The sequence below is a fragment of the Convolutriloba macropyga genome, chromosome 3 (genome assembly GCF_964194025.1).
Source record: "Convolutriloba macropyga chromosome 3, txConMacr16.3, whole genome shotgun sequence".
In the NCBI taxonomy this organism is placed as follows: Eukaryota; Metazoa; Xenacoelomorpha; order Acoela; family Convolutidae; genus Convolutriloba; species Convolutriloba macropyga.
The window spans coordinates 38,916,520-38,936,051 of record NC_134470.1 but is presented as its reverse complement, the minus strand read 5'-3'; the positions used below and the strand labels follow the sequence as shown (position 1 = coordinate 38,936,051).

Sequence of the window (19,532 nt, the reverse complement as noted above, 5' to 3'; positions counted from 1 at the left end):
ACCTCGACCTGGGAAGGGATTGTTCAAAATTCATCCACCCACTTTGTAGCCGAGTCTAGTATCTCATCCAATTATGATTGACATCTCAAGGACTTTTGTATGTGCCGCATATATGAAGTCTTTACATGCAATTGCCAGCAATCTGTCTGAGTGGAGTTTTGGCATACAAGCTCTCAAATTTGTTCATTCAATTTTTGCTTGAAGCGCCCTCCCTTTCACATTGTATATAATCAGAGAAGTACATTCAAGCAATTTTTGATTGTTGCATCATCATTATTGACCATAAGAAAGCGGGGAGTGGAATTTTGGGTTGGACTAACGTGTTTTTTTTTCTATTGTTCAAACTTTGTTTTGTTAATGACGAAAAGTTTTTGCATACAATGTTTGTCAGGTTGATGATTATACAATAAAAAGCAGCAAAAACTTTTAACTTTTGAAGTACAGCAACCATTTTCAACTCTAGTTGCTTTATAAATTTAAACCAAAATATCATCATGCAGTCATATTTAAAGTAACTAATTGACACGTTAAAGTTAAAAATCTACGATAGTCACTTTTGAATGAAACGCTTTGATTAACAGAGACAAAAGAACTTTCATTTTTGGAATTTTGAGCCAAATTTTGGACGGTACGAGTGCTTCAAGCTCAAATAAATCTTACGTCAGAGAATTAAGTATTAAAATGAACTTTTCATCATTAATGAACGCACATTTGACTAAAAAAATTGTTGGTCAAATTCTGGTTGATTATTGTTGAACACATACAAGCTTACAGTCACAAAACACAAGCTCAAAATTAAAGAATAATTCAGCAAGAAGCAATTAAACTTACCGTAAACTGATATTGTGTTTGCAAATTTCTGAGTTGAATCAACTGATGGATTGGCACGTGATACGAAAGAAGAAAAAGCGAGGGGGAGGAGAGATTTTCCACGAGTGGCAAACAGGGACGACCCTTCTGACAGTCGGAGTAATTGTTTTCGCAATGATTGGAATTTGTGATTGCCAAGCTCAACCAAGCCCAAAGCCTGATGCTGCAACTACAGACTTAAGTGGAGGGGGAAACTTCCAATCAGGTGACGATGGAAAGGGTGAGATCACTAGCACTAATACCAGATAAAGATTGCACATGCAGTCCGCATCTTGAAAAAATTAAATTTTCGTAAGGCTATAATTTCTTGCGCTTGAAAGCCGAACGTTTCGACAATACGGATAAAAAACGAGGATTCTCGTCGCTTTAATTAAGTGAAACTAAAAACATGGAAAATCCTTTGTTTAAAATTAACGTGTTTAATAAATATGACTTAGATTCTTCAATAAATGGAGAAAGTGTGTATATGTGTGTGCCTGTGTGTTGTGTGTCTCTGTGTGTGTGTGTGTGTGTGTGTGTGTGTCTGTGTGTGTGTGTGTGTGTGTGTGTGTGTGTGTGTGTGTGTGTGTGTGTGTGTGTGTATGTATGTGTGTGTGTGCGTGTGTGTGGGTGGGTGTGTGTGCATGTGTGTGTGTGTGTGTGTGTGTGTGTGTGTGTTTTGGAATGGCGTATGAGTGGGGGAACGACTACTTAAACAACGGGGTTAGCACCATAGCTATCCTTCGCACATGAAGTGTTCTAACCTGTTGAATAACATTCTTATCAATGGGTTATGGGGGAAGAGAAGACAAGAACAATCAGTAGTAATGTGAAGTCCAAGATAGCTACTGTAAAAGTTTTGTTTCTCAATTCACAGCCACATTCGGAAATTGAAAAATAGATTTGTTAGACGTCTCTCCCCCCTTTTCCAGCGACCAACTTAACCAAAAAAACTTAGTCTAAGTCTTATAGAACTGAAATATCTAAGAAAAAATTCTTGGAAAATGTTGAAACTGACTATTCTTGTTTTAGGATCAGAGAGCTGCACTTAGTGGCCTCTCACTCTTTATAACTATTATTTGTTTTTGGAGCTCAAATTCCGACAAAGAAACGAACAAAGAGTTCCAAATAAGCTGAAAAAACTTTAGTTTTTACCTCAAACTAAAACAAAGGCTTCCAAACCGTTCTCAAATAAAACACGTAAACATTTTTCCTCTCCCAATACTATGAAGGAATTGGACAAAAATTAGTTCGATTAACTGGCGACTAGAACTTTATGTTGATTGATTGGAACCATTTTATGATGATTGTGATAACAATTTTTGTGAAAGTGAGCTTCGTCTTAATTTCCACCCTGGTGTCATAATTTCCACCCTAAAAAATTTCCATTCTGAAACTTTTCCACCCTAAAAAATGTCTTAATGTCCACCCCCAAAAGTGAAACAAATGTCTTAATTTCCACCCTAAAAAGAATTTATATAAGGGTTCTTTAATAACTGACCACTGTGTTATCGCACTCAGGTTATTTACAAATCAAAGAATTTGCATTTAATTGGTGCTGTAATTTTTTGTAAGCGGTGTTCACACATTTTTCCGATGACTCAGAGCTTTCAAATTGGGATAAATAGGTAAAAGCAAACGTCATCAAATGCATTGAAGTCCCTCAGTTTTTTCTAATAGTCATACAGGTGACCATTAAGGTGAAATTACTAAATTAGTACTACATTTAGGTTGAAAAGGTCACTTTCTGAAGTTTTTGTACAAAAATGGTTTTTTCTTGTCCGTTATTTAGATTTCTCTTACATTTGTCGTCAATTGATGTTGAATATTTTTATTAGTCGTTTTTTTTTTGCGAACCATATCTTCATTTCCTGCTAGTTTTTTTCGGACAAGTACTATTGATTTTGAAGTCTTAATTCTCAATAACATCAGCAAGTTATAATAATAATTTTATTTCTAGTTTTTTCCCTTTTTGTCTGTCTTCTCTAAAAAGTCGTGCCTGTTTGTCCTGCAAGTTGTGGCAGGAAAAATCACTGGAAAAAATATGCATCAAATGAATAAATCAAAATAGCAATGCAATTTCAACTTAATCAACTTTTTGAATTTTTTCTGTCTTTTATGTTTTCAGTTAAAGCCGTCAATAAAGTTATTTTAACTGGCTGATGGGGTCTTATGTACATTTTTAGTGATTTTGAATTTTTAGTTGAGTAACAACAAGAACATAGGGTGGACATTTTGCTAGACCTTTCATTTCATTTTTTGAACTTAATTTATGGTTAGCTAAATAGTTCATTTAGGTGGTCCCCAAAACGGTTTAAAGTATCCAATATAAACCTTTTTTTTATTTATTAAGATCAAAGACTAATGATTCTATAGCAATTTTCAAAGCAATAAAAGTTCACTATTTGATTGGAATAAAGTTTTGAACGAAGAAAAAAATACTCAATAATTCTTACTTTTTATGAATCTGCTGGGTAAGTTCTGAAAGAATTTCCATTTAAAGTTTTATGCTTTATCTAAATTATATATTGCACGAACAAAAAGTTTTAAGGTCAAAAATAAGAAAAATTTTCAAACCTCATTTTTTCCTCCAGAAATTAAAAGTTCTGAGAATTTATTTTCTACAAACAATTGATTCAGTTTTTAAAGAGTTTTTCAATGGTACCACTTTTTTATTTCTCCCCAAAAGATATCGATAGCCCAAAATTGACGGAATAAAAAAGTCAGCGGGGTAGTATAAATTTTCTAACCACCAAATAAATTTGGATGTTGAAACACATAGCAGACATTAAAAATCATGTTTGGGCAATGGTCTTTTCATGAATGTCTGATATTTTCATATCGAGCAAATACTTTTTAAAAACAAGTAGACCTGTGAGTTAAAGCTATAATTGTTATAATGCTTATAATGCTTTTCGAATGCAACTCGAAAAAACAAACTGGTCGCCAGTTTTTCTTTTCCGGAGATGTGAATGTTCTTTGGAAATCTAGTTTATTTCAGAGAAATAATCCCAATACAGCCATCAAAGCCAAATTTGAAGCGTAATTTTGATCATAATGTGGGCATTTTTGCAGAAGACAACTTGTGCATAAAAAGGCAAAGACCAATTTGGGTCGTGGATAGGGGTTAAGATCAAGCAGGCCAAAAATCAGTTAGAAGTCAGACGAGCAAAGATTCAAGTTCTCTTCTTTTTTCTTTTCATTTTGTTGCAAAAGCTAAAGGTGCGCACAAAAGTCTTGATATTCTCACACACGTCCTTGGTAGAATATGATTTTGGTTACAGAGCTAGACCTGTGTAACCTTCAACTGAGTGGAAAATAACTGTTTTTCAGAAGACCAGTTACTGCCCACTGATTCGGCAGACCCGATAGCCCAAGCGGGCAACGGAGATGGGAACTATTACCCGGGCAGTGGCTACTATCCATCCGGAGGTGGATACGAGCCTCATGAAGGCGGATATCCCACTGGCTCCGGGTACTATCCCACAGACGGAGGGAACTACCCGTCAGACGGAGGTGATCATCACGCTGGTGGTGGATACGATCACGACGATGATGATGATGACCTGGAAGACGAACTGGCCGACAGTTTGACCTCTATTGCGGAAGCAATTGTGCTGATGAGCAAAGTACACCCCAATTCCCTGAAACATTTCCACCCCAGCAAGTGCCAGGACTCCTACTACCCTGCACAGAACAACGACCACGGATACAATGGTGATGGTGATGGTGACCGCCCCACATACGCGTGAGGAATATTTTTCTGTTTGCGACAGACGAACGTTGAAAATAAACCTGTTCTCCCTCCTCCCCCCCCCCCCCCCCGCGCCACCCCGCGCTTTTTAAGACCCCCCCCCCCCCGTTCTCCATAAGACGTTACCAGGTACAAAAATAATACAAGCTCCTAGGAAGCATAAAAGTAATTTCCAATGCCATAAGCAGATCTGAAAATGGTTCATCAAATACATCAGTGCTACCAGATTTATAATCATCATTTTCGGACTGTTTCGCTCCCCTTTGAACAATTTTGTGCCCCCCTCCCCCAGCTTAGTGGGTGCACATTATTTGCACCCCCCCCCCCACCATCAGACGCACGTGCCATGTTTTTACATAACGATTTACTATGTAATGACACGTGCTTTGTAACGGAGAGAGTGGGCTAGTCAAATTAGAGATAACACTAGCCATCACAGTTATTATATATCAAAAGGGAGTGAAAAAGCAAGCAAAATTGTAAGTGGTCACAATCTACGGGAGGCCACATGGCAAGTATAGTATAAGTATAGAAAAATGTCTGACCGGGATAAAGAAAAAGGCATTCAAACTTACAAGCATCGATTTGAATGCCTGTTTCTTTATCCGGGCCAGATATTTTTTCCTTATAAATAAGAGTGAACAAATTAACGACTTTTTAAACTATGGCATAAGAACTGCAATTGCTCTAAACGATGATAGAGCGAAAGGAAAATAACCAAGCAATGTAAATATCAAAGGCAGTCTCAAAAACTGCTAACCAATTCAATTGAGTTTGAAAGTGGTGAGGAATCCCTGCTCCACTTTTTATCCCCAAGATTTTATTATTGACGTTTTTGATATTTTGCGCTAGATTTGAGCAAAGACATTAGTCAACTGGCCCTGCGATAAAAACTGCTGCATAACTTGCGGCTGTAATCGCAATGAGAGTTGGTTAAAACCATTACCAAACGCCTCAGAGTTTCATAACTTCTCGATGGAGATAATAACCCTGTGGTAATATTCATATATTCATTGAAGGTATCGTGTTACGGTTGTTGATGTCTTTGACAATCTTGAAAAGCATTTAGAGATAGAACAGTTTTAAATTGTCAGCAGATAGGCAAATGAGTTTTAAGTAGACCATAAAAAAATAAAAAATTTTTTCCAAAGCAATTGGGTTTGACAAAAAAATAATTGAAAGCATAGCATCAAACTTTATGTTGATGATATTGACACGACGATTTGCCGAAAATAGAAACGTTTTCGCCTATCCGAAAGAAAATACGTAATACCACTAATAGATGCAAGAGCAAAAGGGAAAAAAGTTCAAACAAATCATATTCTCGCTGAATTCAAACTTAGTTTGTGCTTAATTTGTCACAAAAAACCTACAATTTCGGCCAGCCCTAACATCGTAATAATAATGCAATGAAAATTGATTGGTACAATAATCCACGTAGACCCATTTATTGCATTTGAAACAATTCAAAAAACGGTATTGTGGCATGATAGATTGTGTGAACTGCAAGGTTAAGTTGGATTGTTGGCCCTTGACTGTTTTTGCTTCGGCATTTTTCTTTAGAATTTTGGCGGAAGGATTTTTACTACTACACTCGTATTGCAATCGGTGAAACATCTGATACTAGTAAAACTGCCCCTGGTTTTAGAATAGGTGGGTAAAGGAAGAGGCGGAATGCTTTTTTAAACCAATCGTTCAACTTTAGCAAGATGCTTTCAGAAGATTTCTCTCCTCGCTTGTTAAAAATTTTTCTTCATCTCTTTGTAGCTACTCCACTCCAAAAGCGCACTTCCACCCAAAAAGAAAAACCTATTTTCCGCAGATGAACTACACGCAAAAAACGGTGGTATAAACTCTGATAATATCCAAAAACAATCAGTAGTTCGAGGATTGTATTCGTCATCTATTCAATTTATATAAATCTACGTATAGCTATAACAAAGCAACATTATTTGGTTACAGCTATAAGGCTCGGGGCTATACGCGGGTTTCTCGTGTGACGTTATGGACGTTAAAATCGGTTCATAATCGGTCCACAATCGTCCATAGAAACCAAAAATATTAAGCCGAAAACAACCTTAGTTAGTACATATCGTGATTATATTTACTTCATATTAGGTTAAACCGAGTTTTTGCGACGTTTCTACGTATTATATTCTTACTTTAAATGAAGCGTAGAAATACTCAATTCTGATTGGATAATATTATCACGATTATTTACTCCTTAACATCTTCCCGCCCCGAAGATGTTGGGAAAACTGGTACAAGTTTTACAAGGGGCACACGAGTGAACCGGACGGTTTACGTAAAACGATGGAGCGAGCAACGTTGTCGGAGCCGTAACGGAGTTTCAAAATCCGAGCGGTAGGTTAGTTTCCCCTAGGGTTGGTTTCCTCAACTACCCATACCAAGTCACCGGTCTTAAGGTGTTATTCGGCACGCGTCTGCCAATTAGAATGTCGGTTCAATGTCGGTACCTACTCTCTGATCCAACTTGACCAAACAGCATTAGCATAGGACTGCGCACCGGCATAGCGTTTGCGATGATCAAATTCAGTATCACCAACAAGAAACGGGATGCCGGTAGAAAATTCTCCCAACAGAAAGTGCGCCAAAGCGTTCAAAGGGTTGGAATTGGCGCTTATGGGCGTTAACGGACGCGAATTAAGAGCACGCTCCATGGGAGAAAAGATAGTTTGCAGCGTCTCATCCGTGAGGCGACTGGTACCAAGGATAGTATAGTGGTTTTTTTTTTACTAATCTATGCCCTTGCTGAAATTCTTTCAGAATCACACGTCTGTTGCTACTGCACTATCCCACAAAAGTTTTAATTTTTGTCCAATGCAATATATGTGTCCCATGTGAGAGATCTGAAGTGTCCAATAGCGTCTAATTCAGTACCCAATTAGCTCTTAAGAAGACCCTCCTGTTTATTTGCTGAAGTTATTGTTGTTTTTAGCTGTCAAAACGGTGCCTTATTTCAAACCAGGTAGTCGTTAATCGATAAAAAAGATCTCACGATAAACTTCAGTGAATTCAAATTGAATTCTGTTGGTGTTAATTTCTCGTTTTTATCAAGTCACTGTTTTTTTATCAAGCGTCTTGAGTTAACTGAGTTAAAGATACACTTATTTTCCATCTGTATGCCATAACGGATATCTTTGATCAAAGTCGCTCGCAAGTCAGCCCGCGTTTAAGTAGAATATAATTGCAGAGTCGCAAGTTCTGTCAGATCGCAAGAGAAGAAACTGCGTGGAGTAAATTGGGGCAGGGTGACCCGGGTCGAGGTGTCACCGCTAAAAGTCGCTAAAAGATGGAAGATTTGCGGTGAATTTGAGTAAAAGTGTAAGACTTGCGTTCAATGCGATGAATGCGGTGAAAAAAAACCTTTAAGCGGTGAAAAATTTTTTTCAGCGCTTAAGCGGTGAAAGCAAATTTTTCATCGCTACAAGCAGGATGCGGTGAAAAAAAAATTCACCGCTAACAGCAGAATGCGGTGATAAAAAATTTTTCACCGCTAAAATCGCAAATCTTACAAATATTCACCGCGCTAATTTCAACGCTTATCTTATATTCACAGGAAATATCATTGAAGTTAGTGACAGATGGCGCAGTGGATTACGAAGTTGGTGACAAGCATGAGGTAGAGGTTCGAACCTTTGTACGGCAGTTTCTTTTTTGTAAGATTTCGGGTGAATGCCGTGAAAAAAAAATTTTTCACCGCAAAATTCAACGCAATTCTTAAAAAAAATCACCGCTTTCAGCGCATTCAACGCTAAAAGATGCGGACGCTTTGCGGTGAAAAAAGTTTATTTTCACCGCTATTCACCGCTAATCTTATATTATTTTTTGACAAAACCTCGACCCGGGGAATTTGCCGTGTTGTGTCGCAAATTTATTAAATAAAAGCTGGCACCAACAATATAGAGTTTCAATTATTTGATCAGTGCTAATTAAAATACCATGGATCCCAAATGTGACAAATTTGGATCCATAATTAAGACAACATGCATCCCAACTTGGTAATCTCAAGATGGGCTATTTTGTAGTGTAGCTAATATACTAAGATAGGGATGGTTTTGTTTCGATTAACAGAACGTGACAGAGAGGTTATTTTGATGCTTCCAAGATACAATCTTTTCATCGAATAGAAATCTTCGTTAAAATCAAACAACAGTATCCGCTAATTTTATAAATTTAAGGATAATTTTGTATTTTCCAATATTGTCATTGCTTCATGCATTATGTTTTCAGTATCGGCTTTGAAAATTAATCCTAACTAACTGGTCCTTAATATTTCAGCAGCTTCTGAGTGCGCTTTTTGAGCAACAAAATTTGTAAATAAAAATAACAAAACATTAACAAAAAATATGGGACGGACATAGTCTTTTAACATTTTCAGTACACTTTGTGAAGTACTAAGAAAAATGTATTTACAACGTTGAGTAAATGACCCATGCTGGCTATTTTTAGTTTCTCTTGAACAATGTTCATAGCAACTATTGTAAACGTGTTGGCCTTTTTATGCAATTTTTTCTCTTGACCAATTTTGCGTTTTTCTTCTAGAACATTTTTTGACTTCTCAAGTGACTTTTTCACGCTCTTGTTCTTCGTTTTTGAGTGATTGAGTGATCTCTATTGCTCTCGCTCTGAATTAAAGCTTGTTGCTAAAATAAAATCGGTTGCTGCATAGTAACAACAAGGGACCGATAGGCAAGTGGGCAGTGCATCTGATTGTGGATGGGTAGGTCAATGGTTCGAATCCCGGTTGGCTTAACTGTTTTTTCATCCGCCTGTTGCTCGAGGGCAATTCTTCCGACATTAGTCGATTTTTGTTTTCAAAGCAGAACGCTTGTTATAGCTTGTTTTTATGAATCAAGAACTGCTCAATTGATTTCAGGAACGTGATGTTTGGGAAACAAATAGATGAATTAACTACTGTAATAGTTGAGAACGACTGTAATTGCGAAAAAGCTGCTCGAAAAAAAGAAAAAGCGTGTCAAAAAGAAAAATTTTATTGTTATAGTCCTTATTGCCATGATAGTGGAATAGCAGTTCTTTGAAATGAAGGCTTTCAACCTTATTACGTATTTCAATTTCGGGTGGTGGAACGCCATCGCATGAGAAAATCTTTTCTGCATTTCCAAGTTGATATTGCATAGAAAAAAAGTTTGTCGGCTTTATGAGGTTTTGCATTATGTGTTTTTAGGTATTCCCGTCTGTAAAATGACGTGCAAAATTGAAATAGAATCTGAACTTTTAAACTAAATTTTTGAGAACGGTTTTATCCGCTATATTGTGGAAAACAATGGCATTAGTTGTTACACATTTAGTCCATAAACTAATCGTTCAGCTTGTATTCGCTTGTATTCATCAAATAACTCTCGGTTTTCTTGACTACTTCCTGGACCGTAAATGCTAGAAAAAGTGCTGATTTATGTTGGCTAGGCTTACTGTTTGATGAAAGATAAGCAAAAAAATATATGGATGGGCATGGCCTTTAATATTTACAACCGATGTTAATACATGGCTACATGAAAAGCATTATATTTTTTATGAAGAACTTCTCGGAATTACTAATGAAGACCGGAATCAACTAGGTAATTGGTAAGTGAACGAAACAAGAATACACAGTTGATCTGCTCCTATTAATTAATGGCTTTTTATTAGAACTTTGTTCTTCAATGTTAAAATTTGAGAAAATCAAAGTAAATTCACTTTTCAATGAGTTACAGTTAATTTAAGGCTGTAAAATCACTGATGGTTTACAAATGATTTACAGCAACAACACGCAATGACCAGTTAAATATACTGTTTAAGTACCAACTTTCAATACACACTCTAGATTAATTTAAAAGGAGAGAAAGTTGTCAGATTTCAAACGTTTTTTTTGTATATTTCAAGCTCTTTGTTTGCGGCTAGTCACGTGGTTTTACATGTCAAAACTGTATCTCCGATTGGTTGTAGCGTTATGGCGTTCAGTTCATTTGTTTCCTCATTTGGGAAGCGCTTTCTTATTAGCATACATTTTTTAAAATCTCTTTCTCATCTATCTGTTACGCAACTTTGAGGTGTATATAGAGGCCTTTAAATATTATAGTCACCGATTTTGAGGACATCAATGCTACTTTCAAGTCCACTATATCACAGGCTTTTGGCCTCGTTGAACATATTAATTTTAATTTTGTCCAGATGTTGCAAGAAGAAAAATCTCATATAACATTGCCAGTCTCTTCAAAGGATCGAAAAACTTGAATTTATGAGTTCAATCGAGTGCGAACTTCAGCAAATTTAACTGTTAAGTTATTAATTTGCTGGGCTTCTTTGCAACCATTTGATTCTGTGATATTCCACGTGATAAGCTCTTCTTGTAGCTTTTAATTTTGTACTTAACGCTGCCTTACAAAAGTGAGCTTCGGTTCAAAAACAAAAACTAAGTGCAATACTCGGTTTATTCGTTCGTCATACGAGTCAAAATATTGGTTTTTTTTGTTTCATTAGAGCGCTGAGCTGATTCGTTTGGCCGCATTAGGAACTACAGTTTTTGCAGTCGGTTCACCGATAAAATACATGCAACTCATTCTTAAAAGGTGATGAATTCAGTTTATTTCGCAGTTTTGATGAAAAAATTAAAGCAATTCAATTCTTGCTGATAGAAAATAGAGAGCTAGGAGGGGGAACAGTGGGTTTAATTGTTTTTTCACCCGCCTGTTGCTCGAGAGCAATTCTTCCGACATTAGTCGATTTATGTTTTCAAAGCAGAACGCTTGTTATAGCTTGTTTTTATGAATCAAGAACTGCTCAATTGACTTCAAGAACGTTATGTTTGGGAAACAAATAGATGAATCAACTACTGTAATAGTTGAGAACGACTATATTTGAGAAAAAGCTGCTCGAAAACAGAAAAAGCGTGTCAAACAGAAAAAGTTTTTTTTTGTTATAGTCCTTATTGCCATGATAGTGGAATAGCACTTCTTTGAAATGAAGGCTTTCAACCTTATTACGTATTTCAATTTCGGGTGGTGGAACGCCATCGCATGAGAAAATCTTTTCTGCACTTCCAAATTGATATTGCATAGAAAAAAAATTTGTCGGCTTTATGAGGTTTTGCATTATGTGTTTTTAGGTATTCCCGTCTGTAAAATGACGTGCAAAATCGAAATAGAATCTGAACTTTTAAACTAAATTTTTGAGAACGGTTTTATCCGCTATATTGTGGAAAACAATGGCATTAGTTGTTACACATTTGGTCCATAAACTAATCGTTCAGCTTGTATTCGCTTGTATTCATCAAATAATTCTCGGTTTTCTTGACTACCTCCTGGACCGTAAATGCTAGAAAAAATGCTGATTTATGTTGAATAGGCTTACTGTTTGATGAAAGATAAGCAATAAAAATATATGTATGGGCGTGGCCTTTAAAATTTTCACCCAATGTTAATACATGGCTATATGAAAAGCATTATATTTTTTATGAACAAATTCTCGGATTTACAATTAAGAAACCGGAATCAGCTAGGTAATTGATAAGTGAACGGAACAAGTATACACAGTCGATCTGCTTCTATTAATTATACGCTTTTCATTAAAACTTTGTTCTTCAATGTTAAAATTTGAGAATCTCAAAGTAAATTCTCTTTTCAATTAGTTAATGTTAAGTTAAGGCCGTAAAATCACTGATGTTTTACAAATGATTTACAGCAACAACACGCAATGACCAAATAAGTATACTGTTTAAGTACCAACTTTCAATACACACTTAATTTAAAAGGAGAGAAATTGGTCAGGTTTCAAATGTTTTTTTTGTAGTTTTCAAGCTCTTTGTATGCGGCTAGTCATGTGGTTTTATATGTCAAAATTGTATCTCCGATTGGTTGTAGCGTTACGGCGTTCAGTTCAGTTGTTTACTCATTTGAGAAGCGCTTTCTTATTAGCTTGCATTTTGTAAAATCTCTTTCTCATCTATCTGTTCCGCTACTTTGAGGTGTATATAGTGTCCTTTAAATATTATAGTCACAATTTTTGAGGACATCAATTCTACTTTCTAGTACACTATATCATAAGCTTTTGGCCTCGTTGAACATCTAATTTTAATTTTGTCCAGATGTTGCAAGAAGAAACATCTCATATAACATTGCCATTCTCTTCGAAGGGTTGAAAAACTTGAGTTTATGAGTTCAATCGAGTGCGAACTTCAGCAAATTTAACTGTTAAGTTATTGATTTGCTGGGCTTCTTTGCAACCATTTGATTCTGTGATATTCCACGTGATAAGCTCTTCTTGTAGCTTTTAATTTTGTACTTAACGCTGCCTTACAAAAGTGAGCTTCGGTTCAAAAACAAAGACTGCATGCAATACTCGGTTTATTCGTTCGTCATACGAGTCAAAATAGTGGTTTTGTTGTTTCATTAGACCGCTGAGCTGATTTCGGCCACATTGAGAACTACAGTTTTTGCAGTGAGTTCACCGATAATATACGCCCAACTCATTCTTGAAAGGTGATGAATTCAGTTTAATTCGCAGTTTTGATGACAAAATAAAAGCATTTCAATTCGGATCTTTTCTGCTAGCGCCCCCCCAGCCTTATATAGCCGATAAATTTTGCACCCCCAAAATCTAAGTTTTCGCGAATTATAAGAGCGATATTTGAATTTCATTGAAACAATAGTGTCTAGGTAGATTGAAGGCACTTTTAGAATAGTTTCCTTTAAAAAGTTTTAAAAATTCAAGCTCTATAGTAGCCGATAACACCAAAAATGATCTAATACAGAAATTTTTATTGATGCTTACGTTATATGCAACAAATTTTGGTTGAATACGTAATACTTTCAAACCATAGCTGTGCTAGCTTTTAGTAAATGCATATTGCTCATATATGTTCACGTATAAGATTACTTAGCTTTAACAATATGTTTACACATTTATAAATGGGGGTGCCTAACTAAGCGGGGGGGCGCTAGCAGAAAAGATCCTTCAATTCTTGTTGATAGAAAATAGAGAGCTAGGAGGGGGAACAGCTCAAAGTAAACATTGCATAACAAAACTCACTTGGCCATTTTCTGGGTTTACCGATCAAACAGCGTATTATTTAGTTCCGATTGTTTCCGACCGGAAAAACAGTTTTGAAAAAAATAGTATCTTATTTTGGATCCATTCAGATTCTATTAGAGCAACTCTTTGCTCGTTATGTTGATTCAATGTCAACACCATTATAGTGAGAGTAAAGTTTGGGACCTTTGCGGGTTACGACCCCCACAATCTCTTAATTGATTACAATACTGTGCTCTCCACTGAGCCAACATGTCCACATTGAGAGAGTCTTACTATGCTCTCTTATATTGAGCTATCATTTCAAGCTCCATCTTATGATCACAGCTTACTTACTAGAGTGTGTACTCTAACAGTTTCGCCACCCAGTCTCTTTTAAGCCCCCTTACTATTTATGTTGTTATATAGCACGTTACCATGTAAAAACAGGACGGGCGCCTAGGGGGCGTAAAAGTTTTAGGCTCACTAAGCTCCGGGGGGGGGGGAACAGAATAGATAGAATATATATATATATTTTTTTAATTTTAGGGCAAGCAAATAAACTGCATCTGTTTTAGATACAGAAGAGAAAGGCGACAGGCTTCGGGTGACAATGAAAACAAATATGAAAATTTCCATTTGGAGACGGAATATGGGTGGTACCAGATCTGGGGCCATGGCCACTACGCAACTGGATCCTTGGGGCTCTTTTGGCATCAAGGATATGGAAGCTGCAATATTTCAGCTTACGGGAATTACAGTATTATGGTGTACGGGAATTTTACTTGGTCAAACGGAACAGGATTTGAAAGCGGAGTTTCTGAATATTTTGCACGGAACGAGTTGGACAGTTACTTTATTCTGAATGTAACTGATGGCTGGTACAATGTCAGTGGTACAGGAGGAGTTGATGCTCGTGGAACTGGTGACTACTTCATCCAAGCTTATGGGGGCTACTGGGTAAAGGGATCTGGAGGGTTTGATAACAGTACTTCTTGGCAGAATACTGATGACGACCACGATGATGATGATGATCTTCTCATGGTCAAGCCTGAGTACCATTTGCAGGGAGACTCTGCAGGTGCCGACATAACAGGAAATGGTACCTACAACTGTTCTGGATATGGCAGTTTCTTTATCTGGGGATATGGAGATCTTGAATTGAGCGGCTATGGAGAATATCTTCTTGAGGCGAGCGGGAGTTGCTCAATTCAAGACCAATACGGTACAACAGTTGAGGATATAGGTGGACTTTGCCACTCTGCCAGCGATTGGGGTAATTTCAATTTGAGCGCTACGGGAGGGTTCTACAACGTCACTATTTGGGATGGTGGAGTCAATGTGTGCATTGCTCAATACGGGTACTACAACATCTCTTTAAAAGGCAGTATCGCAATTCAAGGAGATGGAGCCGAGGAGACCTCGATCGCATGGACTGACAAGGTGATTGAGTTCAAGGACCTACCCGATGAATACTGGAAGCCAATTGAAGAGGACGGTACAGGCTACTACTACGTCCAAACTACAGACCAGGGTGCAGCATACATCCTGGGTAACGGGAACATTGACTGTGGAAATGGGCACGGAAACTTTACCCATTCAGGAGACGGAATGTTTTCAACTTCGGGTTACGGACAGTTTCATTTCGAAGGCAATGGCTCTTATGTCATTCAAACAGATTGGTTCGGAAAACAAGAAAGCCCCTGGGGCGAATTCCAGGTCTACGCTGAAAGCGGCTACTACTTCGTCAACATCTCTTATGGACATTACGAGATCTCAACTTCAGGAGACAAATACAGTTGCTACGGACGGAGTACTAACCATTATTCATTGTACGCTCAGGGGCGAATTGACGTGTGGGGAAGTGGACTCGATACAGAGAACAGTCACAAGTGGGAAATGGATAAGGACGATGATGATGATGATGATGACGATGATGATAAAGATGGGCGCGACAAAATGGAGTCTTCGTCTGTTCGATTTGAAGGCTCATATCAGCTCAGTGTTGAAGTGGGTGGGTACAGAATTGAAGGCGAGGGAGATTTTGAGAACACATACAGCGAGGGCAACTTCACTTATATCGGGAGCTCGGGAAACTTCAGCATATCATCAGACGCTGAATGGTACTATGTTTACGCTGACGAACCCTGCTATTATCAGTCAGATGATCCCAGCATCCAAGTCATAGATTCCGGACCCTGTCAACAGAGCGGGTCTGGCTGGTTCTACCTCAGTGCAGCGGGTTCTTGGTACAGTGTCGAAGTGCATCAAGGCAGGGTATATGACGCACGCTCTACTGGGTATAATTACTACAACATCACAGCCACCGGAATGTACAACGTATCTGGCTCCGGCGCATGGGATCACAGTACCGCTTGGGACAACAAGACCAAAGTTTTGACCAAACAAGAACACAGATCAGAGTCAACAAAAATTTATGAGAACTTCCAGTTGGAATCGTACGGTGAAAAAGGGTTCGAAATCCATGGTGAAGATGGGTCCTATAGTTGTGGACAAGGAGAAGGATTTTTCGCATTCCAGGGCGACAATGGGAACCTGTCAATCAGTGGACATGGTAAATACATGGTGAGTGGGTCTGGAGATGTAACAGGAAGCTCTAGCATGTATGGCTGGTCTGAAATGTTTGACCAATCGTACTTGATTGCTGGCAATGGTGATTATTCATTCACCGTCAGTAAGGGAGCCTTCTATGTTGCAGTTTGGGGCACAAAATACTACTGCAATGCACAAGTACCGGATAGCGATTTTTCGCTTTACGGGGTGGGCGAGTACAGCGTGACTGGCAAAGGTGCGCATCCGGACAGGAGCTCCCATTGGGTTGTTGAAGAAGATGATGACGGTGACAAAGGACCTTTTGATGGCCACCTCAAAAACGTCACCGCTTACCACCAAGTGAGTGAAAACTTCAAGTTGGACATTCACAACGGTGGATACAAAATCGAAGGGGAAGGAACCTACAGCGGATACGGGGAAGGCAACTTCACATTTGCGGGTAACTACTCGGCCTTCAAAATATCCGGGTATGGATATTATAATGTGTACGCTACATCTCCTTGTAATTTAACGTCCGATGACACCCCGGTCTCATATGAAGGGAGTTCAAACAGTCCGTGCCAGGAATCAGGGTTCGGTTGGTTTGAAGTATTTGCGTCTGGAATCAACTACGAAGTTTCAGTTACGTACGGCAACGTGAACTACGTTTACGCAGAAAGCTACACTTATTTCTTGAAAGGCTCTGGAAAATTTAAACTCAACGGAACGGGAGCTTATAGTGATGAAAGCACGTTTTGGGACCACGAAACAGCAAGGATGATGGACGATGGCCGGGACAATGTCAAACAAGTGCCCGAGGAGTTTGAGTTGGAACCCCAAAACATGGGCGGCTACGAGATTCACGGCAATACCGGATACTTCTCCTGTGAAAAAGGGGAAGGAATGTTCAAGTTCGCAGGTGATGGTACTCTTACAACATACGGACAGGGAAAATATGTGATCAGTGGTTATGGAAGCTATTCGGCAGATACCACCACGTACGGTTACATGGAAAGTTACGATGACACCACATGGCAGCTAGCTGGAAATGGTTCATACAGTTTCAGTACTTATTCTGGTTATTACAATTTAACCGTTTGGGGACACAACGACTACTGCTACGGATACGGTTCCTATTACTTCCTGTACGGACTGGGAGAATTTGACATAAAAGGAACTGGCGCAGACCCACAAATCAGCGAGCACTGGCGCTTTGATGATGGTCCATACCCACCCCCAGATGGTGACGATGATGACGACGACATTGATTGGAAAGACAGTGACATCTGTGAATTGAGCGAAGACGAACAATGGGCCGCGTACCATTTGATTAACAACCAGAAAAAGACCCTTAGCCAGTTGCTAGAATACTTTTCAGGACTTGCAGAGGAAACGTTTGAAGATATGTGCTCCGATGACCATGACAAACCAGATGAACAGATGTGGGCATGCTCCATTATCAAAGCATTTGTGAATTCCGACGGAAGAGGCGACGGCGACGATGAACGTCCTCCGAAATGCTCTGTTTTTGACATCATGGGTGTTCTCATGCATCCAGATTCATACCTGTCCCTTCTAGATGAAAGCGTAGAGTCGTGCAGCTCAGACAACCCAGACATCTCAGTCAGCGACAACGAGTATTGCAAGTCCGTCATGCTACAAGAAGATGTGGCTAGGACTTTTGGAGCACTGCTCAAGACCATTGATGAGGATGGCCTCTCAACAATCATGTTTGACGATAAACTAGTCTGTCCTTCTGAGGAGAACAAGAACTACTGCAACTACAAGAAATACCTTGACAGAGCCCTGAATGTTGGGGAACTGACAAGTTTCACCAACGAGGACATTGGCGATTTCTTTGAGTTCCTGTTCGACATCGCGACCGGCAATGAAGAATGCCCTGATTATTTCAAGGAGCTGTGCGAAAGTGAGTGGTATGGCCCGTTCAAAACGGTAGTCAAGCTTGCGGATGGTCTCTTTTCATTGCTTGAAGACTTCATGGACGATGATGAACCCAATGAGCCAGATTTGTATAGACGTCAAGCACCCACAACTGTCGAAGAGAAGTCAAACGTTGTCATGTTCTTCGAGAAACTTGAAGACTTGCTCAATATAGTTTCGGAGGGTGGCGCCGTAATGCAGGTTCTCAGTTCTGTCGAAATGCTCGGCATTCTCGGAGATTACGACGACGCTCGAACATTCTGCGCCCAATATCCATACTGGTACGATTACAGAATGTGTACTTTGAACAACGTCGAAGTTCAAAACTCAATTTTTGGCATGCTCGATACTGTTTGGAATCGAAACAACGCAAAGATGCTGTCATCTATTGCAGCCATGATGACAGACTACAGATCCATCCGGTTTGTTGTCGACAACGAATATGAAATGAGTGATGACCAAATTTGCTCTATGGTAGATTTGAACTGGCACGACTCCAATGGAGATCCGATTCCCAATACCATTCAGGAATTATGCAATGACGACCATCGCCAATCAGTTGCGAGTTCCACTTCAATTGTACGAACTATGGGCAAGTCAGTATCGGCAATGGGTCCAATGTTCTGTCCCGCATTCTCGGATCTGGAATGGCTGGATCCGTATTTGAAAGATTCCTTCAATGAGAGCATGGTCGAAGTCGTCCGTGAAGTATTAAACATGGAGATGCAATGTATGTCCGACAACCTCGACATTAGAGATCTTTTTGACATTGACAAGCTGTTAGATGACCATGAATTGAAGGACTTCGTATGTGGAGGAAACGGATCTTCCCATAACGGTAACACAGGAAAACTGTACGGCGAAGATGATGATGACGACGACGATGACGATTCCCTTGAAATGATAACCCGGTTTGTGATAATTGGCCTGCTGGTTATAATTCTCATTGTGATGCTAATGATTCTGTACATCCAGTTCCGTATAATCCGTCAAATGGGCAAACAGTCCAAATCATCGCAGCAAGAAGAAACTGGCACTAGTCACCTTTCAGCGAACCTTGCGGACAACCATCCAGGTTAGAATTTGGGACATCATGAGCAAGAAAAATTAACAGCTGATTGAAGTTTAAGCAATCATAAATTATGACACGCCTGCTAAAGGACCATAAGGTAGCGCGCTTTTAAGATTTGGATGAACAAGATTTGGATCGTTTCCTTTTGTGTCCCAGTACGTTTTGCTCCCCCCGAGCATGTGTTATTACACGGTAAATCATTATCTAATAAGATGGCACGTGCTTCGGGGGGTGCAAATAATATGCACCCTCTAAGCTTGGGGAGGGACACAAACGGAAAAGATATTAAAGTTTACATTGTCTATCGCCAAAGAAATTTAAATGAACTCTGAAACT

General features: G+C 38.9%; 1 protein-coding gene across 4 annotated transcripts in view; it reads left to right on the top strand.

Moving 5' to 3' along the window:
* Positions 1-655: 655 nt before the first annotated feature.
* Positions 656-19,532, top strand: part of LOC142336193 (uncharacterized) — a 72,332-nt gene continuing 53,455 nt past the window's right edge. For 2 of the 4 annotated variants that reach the window (XM_075384837.1, XM_075384839.1), the window contains exons 1-3: positions 656-1,090; positions 4,183-4,597; positions 14,209-19,199. In XM_075384837.1, the coding sequence (XP_075240952.1) occupies positions 877-1,090; positions 4,183-4,597; positions 14,209-19,199 (5,620 nt within the window). In that variant the 5' untranslated portion in view covers positions 656-876. The remainder of the gene's footprint in view (positions 1,091-4,182; positions 4,598-14,208; positions 19,200-19,532) is intronic. The other 2 variants (XM_075384838.1, XR_012758894.1) reach the window with 2 other exon arrangements.